Source organism: Nerophis ophidion, linkage group LG22 (genome assembly GCF_033978795.1).
Source record: "Nerophis ophidion isolate RoL-2023_Sa linkage group LG22, RoL_Noph_v1.0, whole genome shotgun sequence".
In the NCBI taxonomy this organism is placed as follows: Eukaryota; Metazoa; Chordata; class Actinopteri; order Syngnathiformes; family Syngnathidae; genus Nerophis; species Nerophis ophidion.
Window position 1 is genome coordinate 5,889,965 of NC_084632.1, and position 12,271 is coordinate 5,902,235.

Here is a 12,271-nt window from a genome sequence, read left to right on the forward strand (position 1 = left end):
CTTTACACATTCCTAATTCTAACTTTCACAAAAGTCCCTCGTGGTGGAGGCCCTAAAGAATCGCGGGTGTGATCCCATGCTGGCACGCTTTAAAGCAGTGATATCAAACCACTTCTCCCCGCCAGGATGGAGGCTCTGCTGAACGAGTGGTTGTGGCAGGAAAGGTACTGGCTCCCTCCTGGCATGCACTGGGAGGACATGGAGGCCAAGGAGGGCCCCGGCGAGGGCCGCTACCCTTTACCCAGGGACCTCTTCTACTCCTTACCTGTGGCCTTTGCCTTCATCACCTTCAGACATGTTTTTGAGAGGTGAGTGTAGCGATTATTATATACATATTTACATACATATATATATCTATATATATATCTATATATATATATATATATATATATATATATATATATATATATATATATATATACATATATATATATATATATATACATATATATACATATATATATACATATATATATATACATATATATATATATATACATATGTATACATATATATATACATATATATATATATATATATATACATATATATATATATATGTTATGTGTCAATAAAGTACCTCATATTTTCTAATTAAATTTAATACCGTATTTCCTTGAATTGCTGCCGGGGCGCTAATTAATTCAAAACCTCTTCTTATTCCGGCGCTTACCAAAGGCATGCGCTAATTATTTTAAAACCTCTTCTCACACCGTCGCTGAATAAAGGCATGCGGTAAATATAGGCCTGCGCTTATAAATTTGAGTGTGATGTAAGGATACCATCATGAAAAGCACATTTGATAAAAAAAACGTTACTATGGTCCTACCTTTACTTATAAATGAAGTCCAAAAGCTTCGATAACTTGTTTATAGAAGTCTTCCTTATCTTATTTCAGTTTTAAAAGTCTCTCTTTCTCGATGGAGATCTTCCATTATTACCTCCTGCTTCGATTGAAAGTCCAGTTTAGAAAACTGTTTTATTTTAGATATGTAATCCATCCATCCATCCATTTTCTACCGCTTATTCCCTTTTTTTGGGGTCGCGGGGGGCGCTGGCGCCTACCTCAGCTACAATCGGGCGGAAGGCGGGGTACACCCTGGACAAGTCGCCACCTCATCGCAGGGCCAACACAGATAGACAGACAACATTCACACTCACATTCACACACTAGGGCCAATTTAGTAATCCTCCATGTTAAAAGTGCAAGCGAGAGGAACAAATAAACTTGCTGTTTGTTGTCACTTCTTCTGCAGCCGAGTAGTCGCAAGAAGGATCACTAGCGCCCTCTACCACCAGGAGGCGGGAGTCATTTAATGACTCATATTTGACACACGCAGCTACGGTATATCAATAAAACATAGCTGCTTACTATTCTATTTAGCATATTCAATATATTGGACCTTAAATCCTACCGAATAGCTCGTAGTCTTCTTCCCTTTATGCGATTTCAAATGATTGAAATCAGCCTCCTCCATTTTGAAAATGATGACAGGTGAAGTGTCAATCGTGACGTGACGAGTTTGACCCGGTGGAAATTCTAGACATGCGCTAATAAAAATAATATTTTGCGAAACAAGTTTGACCCGGCGTTAATTCTGAGCCGGCGGTAATGCTAAGCATGCGCTAATTATTTTGCGAAACGAGTTTGACCCGGCAGTACTATATACCTAGCGGGAATTCAAGGAAATACGGTATATTTTTCAAAATTTTGACAGAAAAAATACCGCTTGAAACTTTAATAGTATCCAATATTGCAACAATTATTACAGTATATTAATCATAATTTCCAAGCATGTTTTTGTCAAATTAAAAATAAATCAAAAATATCAAATTAGTGCCGACAAATTGAATATAAAGTAGCCAAAATGTGAGTAAAATAATCAGGCAATTATAGCCATGGTCACTATTCACAAATTTCAACTGATGAGTCACTTTAAAATTTACTATCGTGAAGATTTGTGGGAGCAGTACGAAGCCGAGATTTAGAGTTATTAGCGGCGACCGCAGCAAACGTAAAGCCACAAGACTGATATATTGTCTACTTAAAACAATATATATACAGTATTTTTCGGACTATAAGTCGCAATTTTTTTTCATAGTTTGGCCGGGGGTGCGACATATACTCCGGAGCGACTTATGTGTGAAATTATTAACACATTTCTCGTAAAATATCAAATAATATTATTTATCTCATTCGTGGAAGAGACGAAGAAAATGTCAGCAATCGTCACACACACGTCAGAGAAGTTAAGTCCCTACCTTTAGTCAAAAGTGATTTATGACCCCCCATAAAACAATGATTTATGACCCTCAAGGTCAAAGGTCAATGATTTATGAGGGGTCAAGTTCAAAGGTTAATGATTTATGAGGGGGTCAAGGTTAAAGGTCAAGGTTAAAGGTCAGGTTCAAATGTCAGGTTCAAATGTCAAGGTCAAGTGGGTGTGGCTTACCCGGAAGAGGGTGGAGTTAAGACCTGCGGTGGGAGTGGTTAAACCAGGAAGAGGGTGGAGTTTTAAACAGAAAGAGGGCAGAGTTAAGACCTGCGGTGGGAGTGGTTAAACCAGGAAGAGGGTGGAGTTAAGACCTGACAGGGAACAGAGGAGGGATCAGTTTTTTTAAGAAAGCAATGTCATCTGAGCAGCATGTGACCATATATTTGATAGTTTAAATGTTTACGATCGTTTGAAACAACTTCCAGATTTCGATGTATTGATGGTTGGGAATGTTACGTGTGGAGATGTGGACACGCACACACACACACACACACACACACACACACACACACACACACACACACACACACACACACGCAGAGGAGGTGGAGCTTTATACGTTAGCGTAAAGACTTTGTTCGATTCGGTCATGATTAGTGAAACGCCTGTTTCGATTTATAAAAATAATAAAACTTACATTGACGCTCCGCCAAAAAGTCGAGTGTTTCTAAATCGTATTCAGATGCCGCCGACCGAATCTTTGCGTGAGAAATGGGATTTGGAAGGGGAGGGATCTTTTGGATTTGTATTCAGATACGAAATGGGGGATATCTGCTTATTTCAGCTAAAAGAAAGAAGAGACGGAAGCCCTTTCTCGATATTTTCATCGTTATCTATCGTGGATTGGGAAGTTTTTGGTGGACACGCACACACGCACACACACACACACTTCACACACACACACACACACACGCACGCACGCACGCACGCACACACGCACACACACACACACACACACACACACACACACACACACACACACACACACACACACACACACACACACACACACACACACACATTCGTACGCACTGAAACAACTTCCGTACCTCACGAAAACATATTTAAACAGATGGAAAAAACTATCGCAGAACACAGTGTCACGTAGCAACTGGTCTTTACGGTCGTTTGAATCAACAGGTCAGTTTGGGGGACAAAAGGAGGGTTCAGTTTTTACTGACTTCCCATCTGACAGTTTAAATGTTTATGACCGTTTGAATCAACAGGACACGCACGCACACACACACACACGCACGCACACACACACACACACACACACACACATACACACACACACACACGCACACACACACACACACACACACACACACACACACACCATTACCTCTGCTTTACCATGTTATTAGACATTGGTTTAACTCCATTTAAGCATTTAAACGTTAAAAGCATTACACTTGTACGACGATGTAATACCTTTTTTTTTTTTAACAGCCGATGACGACGAAGTGAAAGACGATGAACTTTGCTTAAACGGTCTTACAAAGTTGGAAGATGATTTTCGAGGTGTGTTTAAACCTTCAAATTATTTAATATTATGTGTATTCATTATTTAGTTTCATAGAGGATTTGCCGTAAGATCCTAACGCGATCGTTTTAACACAATCGCAGTCTGGTGAGTCAAATGATTCTCATTTTACAAGAAAAAAAACATGCGGTATACGATACATATATACATATATTTACTTACAGATTTTCCGTTTACATCTCTTGCTCACTGGTCTCCCTTAAAGCTGGCGGGTCCGTCAACGGCCGTTCCAGGCAGAGGAGAAGGTTTGATTGCGCCAAAGACTCCAGACATCGAATCCTTGCTCCGAGGGGAAATCATCGAAAACGACGGTGAATGTCCGACAGGCACCCGCTGTAAGTTTCTGTAAGCTTTTTAAGATTCTCAGGAGCTTTAAAGAGCTCCTCTCATTCCAATGTCTTTCGCTCAAATGAATTTCGCGCCTAAGGGGAATGGGCGGGGACTGATTCCGGAGGTGGGCGGTTGTTTCCGCCAAGCAACCTTCTGGTTGAAATGGAGTGTGGATCAAGATGGATCCCTACTCTATATTCTTTTATTTAACCCAATGTTTTTTAAATACGTGTATAATGCTTTATATCCTATGGGTTGTGAATTCCATCCTACAATATCTTCCAAGGAACCCAAAGAAATGTTACCACACCTCCCGCTTTATTTATTCTATAGATTGCCTGAACTATTTCATAAACTAAATCTTGTCTTGTTTCTGATGCTATGTTTTTTATGCTCATCAATGCACTGTTGGACTGCGAGCACACAACTACTTTCCTTGCTTTGTTTTCCTCTATCCAGTTAACCGCCATATAAATTGCTACCAATTCCCCCGTAAAAACAGATAGTTTATCACTGATTATTTTATTTAATACTATGTTTCCTTGTGGGATAACTGCTACAGCTCTTACCTTTATTTTTTTTTATATAGTTTTTGATGCATCCGTATATATCATATCTCAATCCATTTTTCTATCCGGTAACTATTTAAATTTCTATTCTTTAGTAATTGCATGTTTTCTTTTGGGTTATCAAACATCCACGGTGGTATTGCAGGCATTGGTACTGTAGGACTAACTTTAATATTGTCAATTTTAACTTTATTACATATGTCTCCTATAATCCACCCAAAACTATTCTTTTTTGTTTTCTCTTTTTCTTGGCAGATTGGTAGCACTGGACAAGTCGGATATCCTTGCTTGGATCCTTTTAAAGTTGCCCGATAAACTGCTGAGAGTTGATCTCTCCTCTTGTCCAAAGGTTTTTCGTTCATTTTTACTTGTAATACTGGCACTAGGGTTGATGTAGTAGCTCCACAACATAACCTTAAAGCCTGTGACTGGATCCGGTCTATTTTCCCAAGTCATGTTTTTGAAGCAGATTGGTAAATAATGCATCCGTAATCAATAACAGATGGAATTAAAGTTATAAATATATACATGTATTGTTTTCAACGTTAACCTATCAGCCCCCCAATCATTACCCCTCAAAGACCTCATTATATTTAACACCTTTTTACTTTTCCCCCTATTTTTTTATTTTCCGGAAGGAACACTCCTGAAGGAATAAATAAAGTACTATCTAATCTAATCTAATCAAATCTATTTTGCTGTTGTGGGTTGACTAGTTCATATTTTTATCAAACCATATTCCTAAATATTTAAATACTTGTACCTCTTCTATATTTTCACCTTAGAGTTTTTATTTGGAGCTTGTTTGGTACTTTTGTCTTTGTAAAATGTATGACTTTTGTCTTTCCAACAGAGAATCTTAAACCTCAAGCCGTTCCCCAGTCTTGAACATTATTTACCACTTTGTTAGTTTTTTGATTATTTCTTTTGACTCTAAATAATATACTAGTCTTTCATTAATCTTTTTTTTTTTCCATTACTTTTCCCCAAATTTATAATTTCCTGCCTCTTCCGGGTCTTACCCTGACTTGCATATTGGAATTGTTACCGCTAATTTTCCCCTCTGCCGGTCATTCTCCTTCTTCATATATCCTGTCATATCATTTCAAGACCACTTCTTTGACGATGCCACCTAAGTTTTTGATCATTTGATAACCCGCTAGGTCTTTCCCCGGTGACGTATTTTTAACCTTTTTCAAAATTCGAACCATTTCATTCAAAGAAAATGTCATATCCATAGTGTTGGTAAAGCTATTAACGTTGTCTTCCATCATTTCCCCAATATTTAAACTCATTGTTTTTTCTCTCTTTTGTTTTTCCACATTTCTCAAATTATCATTACCGTGCACTTTAACAAATGTTTTTGCTAAAGGTTCTGCTGTTTCTTTACCCGTGACTACATCTTCTTTGATAAATGTGACACATCATCCTCTTTACCCTTCATTCCTATCTTTACGAATCGTTATATATCCTTTTATTATAAAGTTTAATTTTGGCTTCAGCCCTGTTTCTTGAATACAAATTATACGTGGTTTAGTTTTCATATTTTTAATATATCCCTTTAAGTCATGTTCGGTTGCTATCAAACTTCTGGCATTCCACCGGACCATTAACAGGGTGTTGGAATGTGGTAACATGACTCCGTCACGTCTACTCTCCGTAGTACAGCTTGCACCCGGTACCAAGATAGTTCTTTCAACAACTTTGATGCTGCTTTGACAATTATTTTGATCTTCTCAGTCTTATTTTTACTTTCATTTTGTATCAAAGCTGAGTTGTGCTCTCTGGTTTATTTTGCAAATGAACCGACAGAACATGATCATGTACAAGACTCGCCTACCCACAATGCACTGCAGCCCAACGCTCCTGGTCGGATGTTTTTTTCGGGGTTCATGGAGAGATGCGGTAAAGAGTGGTAGCCAAGACACACGGTCACACACGGTCACACACGGTCACACACGGTCACACTCGGCAATTATTTTGACCTGGGGAGCAGATATAGAGGAAAAAATGTGTCTGGGGGGCCGGGATATCTGATTTTCAGGTACAAAAAACTTCACAATGACACAAAATAAACACAACAGTTAAACCTCACACTAAAATCAAGACATTGACTTGTACGTTCAAAAGACAGAATAGAACAAGTCAAGACATGCAATGCCATCTACAAAATGTTATGTAAATGTTAGTCATTACACACGCGGCTATGGTTTTGATGTATTTGTTACAGACATGTTTACGTCAAGTAACATCACATGGTTCCATTTGCACCTTTCAACAAATCTGAAAAGGAATATTAAGAAGTAAAACTTATATTTAATCCTACCTCTTCTCCGAGCACACGGTGACCGTACATACGGGTCGAAAAATGTTGACCTAATTCAGCATTTCTCAAAGTGTGGGGAATAGAGACATGACAGGTGGGGCGCGAGGAAAGGGAGGACATTTTTTATTTTTGATTTTTTTTTACTATGCTTTCATTTTCTATACACACTGTAAATCACTTTGTGATTCTGTCTGTGAAATCCGCCGTATAAATAAATGTAAATTACTTATTTTTCCTGTAGGCTTTAAATTTCTCGGCAGGAGCGAAAGTTTGACAGACATAGCAACAGTAACTTTTGCAGGCAGGGCTAAGAGGAACAAACTTTCGCGCGGATGGGTAGCAGGCTAATGTGCGGACCACAATTACACAAAATGGATACATTTGCAACTCGCACCTCAAAGGTCTGCGGAGAAACAAAAATATGACGGGTCTAATCAACCAAAAAGTCAACCTAAAAGAAAATATGGCGAAGGGTATCTTGCTCTTGGATTCACGGCAGCGGAGGTGGGGGCAGAGGAGAGACCCCTGTGTGTTCTTTGTCTAAAACGGCTAGCAGCAGACAGCATCAGGCCCAACAAAGTAAAGAGACAACTCGAGACCACACATGATGTCCAATAAATTGTTTTGTTGGGGCGATGGGGGGTAGGTGGGCCTTGAGTCTAAAGTGCTGATGACAGAAAAAAAAAAAAGTTTGAGAAGCCCTGACCTAATTGTACGGATCTCACTTTAAACGGCAAACCGATCATTTAAATGTTTTCACTTTGAATATGAAACGAGGAGTAAAATGTACAATATTATCAATTATTTCACAAGGACATGTTTTAAGGATATTGTACAGTATCATTAAATCTAAAATGAATGTGATCACTTTCAGGATCATTTTATTTTTAGCCAGTAAACAACTGTTATGTACTTTTGAATCGGGTTTTCAAAAAAAAAAAAAAAGGGAGGGACAATCAAGGATCAACAATGGCACGACTTTCACTAACTTGCGTGAGGTCAAAAGACAAGAGATTTTAGACCAATGCTGCTTTGGATCTGTTCCTGCTAAACTAGTAAGTGACTTTCAATGCTCAAATCAGAATAATAATACTAATTTTAGCTACTGGAAATTTGTGTGGTAGCAATAAATACCCACCAGCGCGATACTTTGCAGTTCCACACTGACCAACCACGCAACAAACTCAAAAGAACTGTACAAGGAAAAAACAATGCAGTGACTTCAAACTGCAAATATAAGGTTTGAGTAAAATATGTAGGTTGGTGTGAATGTTGTCCGTCTATGTTGACCCTGCAATGAGGGGGCGACTTGTCCAGGGTGTACACCTCCTTCCACCCGATTGTAGCTGAGATAGGCGCCAGCGACCCCCACGTCCCCAAAAGGGAATAAGTGGTAGAAAACGAATGTAGGTTCCTACTGTGGAAAGTTCAGTAATACAGAATCATTGTGGCATTATCGTGTCAGTTGGACGCTATATGCGCTAGTCCTCATGGTAAATGTGGTTTTCCTTTTGGGAAAACGCCATCGCTTTGGTTCACTGGTGCGGCCAATATAAACCAAAACTGAAAATTCTTAAGTGGGGCTTTAAGTAGAGTTTATAAATCTTGTATCTGTGCCACATATAGCCTTATTTCAGTGTCAACAGTCTCCAGCTTACTTGCTACACATGTTTTGGCTCTGCCCATCCCTGTGCAGTTATTGGACCGACATTTTTAATACTTTGTCTCTTGTTGTAATTACCTACTAGGCCTTCTTTGCCTTTATTTGATGTTGTATCTTTATGTTAGCAATTGGGACTTTTTGAATGAAATTGTCTGTGGCTCCATGTTAACGAAGTTGCCTGTACTATTTGACTGATGCATTTTATTGATTGATTTATTAGCAGTAATTGCACAAAGGCATTCTTCTTCTTTTAGTTTTCTGACAGCACGTAGGCGTTCGCATCAACTTTCGTCTTTTTAACAAATGGGTAAAGGGGGAATGATGTATGCCGTAAAACTAGTTGGCACATTTAATATTTAATAATAATGAATATTGTAAAATTCTATAATTTTTGTTATTTAAAGGGGAAAACCCGATTCAAAAGTACATAACAGTTGTTTACTGGCTAAAAATAAAATGATCCTGAAAGTGATCACATTCATTTTAGATTTAATTATACTGTACAATATCCTTAAAACATGTCCTTGTGAAATACTTGATAATATTGTACATTGTACATTTTACTCCTCGTTTCATATTCAAAGTGAAAACATTTAAATGATCGGTTTGCCGTTTAAAGTGAGATCCGTACAATTAGGTCAGGGCTTCTCAAACTTTTTTTTTTTCCGTCATCACCACTTTAGACTCAAGGCCCACCTACCCCCATCGCCCCAACAAAACAATTTATTGGACATCATGTGTGGTCTCGAGTTGTCTCTTTACTTTGTTGGGCCTGATGCTGTTTGCTGCTAGCCGTTTTAGACAAAGAACACACAGGGGTCTCTCCTCTGCCCCCACCTCCGCTGCCGTGAATCCAAGAGCAAGATACCCTTCGCCATATTTTCTTTTAGGTTGACTTTTTGGTTGATTAGACCCGTCATATTTTTGTTTCTCCGCAGACCTTTGAGGTGCGAGTTGCAAATGTATCCATTTTGTGTAATTGTGGTTCGCACATTAGCCTGCTACCCATCCGCGCGAAAGTTTGTTCCTCTTAGCCCTGCCTGCAAAAGTTACTGTTGCTATGTCTGTCAAACTTTCGCTCCTGCCGAGAAATTTAAAGCCTACAGGAAAAATAAGTAATTTACATTTATTTATACGGCGGATTTCACAGACAGAATCACAAAGTGATTTACAGTGTGTATAGAAAATGAAAGCATAGTAAAAAAAAAATCAAAAATAAAAAATGTCCTCCCTTTCCTCGAGCCCCACCTGTCATGTCTCTATTCCCCACACTTTGAGAAATGCTGAATTAGGTCAACATTTTTCGACCCGTATGTACGGTCACCGTGTGCTCGGAGAAGAGGTAGGATTAAATATAAGTTTTACTTCTTAATATTCCTTTTCAGATTTGTTGAAAGGTGCAAATGGAACCATGTGATGTTACTTGACGTAAACATGTCTGTAACAAATACATCAAAACCATAGCCGCGTGTGTAATGACTAACATTTACATAACATTTTGTAGATGTCATTGCATGTCTTGACTTGTTCTATTCTGTCTTTTGAACGTACAAGTCAATGTCTTGTTTTTAGTGTGAGGTTTAACTGTTGTGTTTATTTTGTGTCATTGTGAAGTTTTTTGTACCTGAAAATCAGATATCCCGGCCCCCCAGACACATTTTTTTTCCTCTATATCTGCTCCCCAGGTCAAAATAATTGCCGAGTGTGACCGTGTGTGACCGTGTGTGACCGTGTGTGACCGTGTGTGACCGTGTGTGACCGTGTGTCTTGGCTACCACTCTTTACCGCATCTCTCCATGAACCCCGAAAAAAACATCCGACCAGGAGCGTTGGGTTGCAGTGCATTGTGGGTAGGCGAGTCTTGTACATGATCATGTTCTGTCGGTTCATTTGCAAAATAAACCAGAGAGCACAACTCAGCTTTGATACAAAATGAAAGTAAAAATAAGACTGAGAAGATCAAAATAATTGTCAAAGCAGCATCAAAGTTGTTGAAAGAACTATCTTGGTACCGGGTGCAAGCTGTACTACGGAGAGTAGACGTGACGGAGTCATGTCACCACATTCCAACACCCTGTTAATGGTCCGGTGGAATGCCAGAAGTTTGATAGCAACCGAACATGAATTAAAGGGATATATTAAAAATATGAAAACTAAACCACGTATAATTTGTATTCAAGAAACAGGGCTGAAGCCAAAATTAAACTTTATAATAAAAGGATATATAACGATTCGTAAAGATAGGAATGAAGGGTAAAGAGGATGATGTGCCACATTTATCAAAGAAGATGTAGTCACGGGTAAAGAAACAGCAGAACCTTTAGCAAAAACATTTGTTAAAGTGCACAGTAATGATAATTTGAGAAATGTGGAAAAACAAAAGAGAGAAAAAACAATGAGTTTAAATATTGGGGAAATGATGGAAGACAACGTTAATAGCTTTACCAACACTATGGATATGACATTTTCTTTGAATGAAATGGTTCGAATTTTGAAAAAGGTTAAAAATACGTCACCGGGGAAAGACCTAGCGGGTTATCAAATGATCAAAAACTTAGGTGGCATCGTCAAAGAAGTGGTCTTGAAATGATATGACAGGATATATGAAGAAGGAGAATGACCGGCAGAGGGGAAAATTAGCGGTAACAATTCCAATATGCAAGTCAGGGTAAGACCCGGAAGAGGCAGGAAATTATAAATTTGGGGAAAAGTAATGGAAAAAAAAAAAAGATTAATGAAAGACTAGTATATTATTTAGAGTCAAAAGAAATAATCAAAAAACTAACAAAGTGGTAAATAATGTTCAAGACTGGGGAACGGCTTGAGGTTTAAGATTCTCTGTTGGAAAGACAAAAGTCATACATTTTACAAAGACAAAAGTACCAAACAAGCTCCAAATAAAAACTCTAAGGTGAAAATATAGAAGAGGTACAAGTATTTAAATATTTAGGAATATGGTTTGATAAAAATATGAACTAGTCAACCCACATCAGCAAAATAGATTTGATTAGATTAGATTAGATAGTACTTTATTTATTCCTTCAGGAGTGTTCCTTCCGGAAAATAAAAAAAATAGGGGAAAAAGTAAAAAGGTGTTAAATATAATGAGGTCTTTGAGGGGTAATGATTGGGGGGCTGATAGGTTAACGTTGAAAACAATACATGTATATATTTATAACTTTAATTCCATCTGTTATTGATTACGGATGCATTATTTACCAATCTGCTTCAAAAACATGACTTGGGAAAATAGACCGGATCCAGTCACAGGCTTTAAGGTTATGTTGTGGAGCTACTACATCAACCCTAGTGCCAGTATTACAAGTAAAAATGAACGAAAAACCTTTGGACAAGAGGAGAGATCAACTCTCAGCAGTTTATCGGGCAACTTTAAAAGGATCCAAGCAAGGATATCCGACTTGTCCAGTGCTACCAATCTGCCAAGAAAAAGAGAAAACAAAAAAGAATAGTTTTGGGTGGATTATAGGAGACATATGTAATAAAGTTAAAATTGACAATATTAAAGTTAGTCCTACAGTACCAATGCCTGCAATACCACCG

At 38.2% G+C, this 12,271-nt stretch overlaps 1 protein-coding gene across 1 annotated transcript in view; it reads left to right on the forward strand.

The window, feature by feature from the left end:
* LOC133540484 (ceramide synthase 2-like) overlaps positions 1 to 12,271 on the forward strand; it is a 77,998-nt gene that overhangs the window by 3,680 nt on the left and 62,047 nt on the right. Inside the window, exon 2 of the mRNA XM_061883116.1 lies at positions 126 to 308. Coding sequence (XP_061739100.1) covers positions 127 to 308 — 182 coding nt within the window. The 5' untranslated portion in view covers position 126. The remainder of the gene's footprint in view (positions 1 to 125; positions 309 to 12,271) is intronic.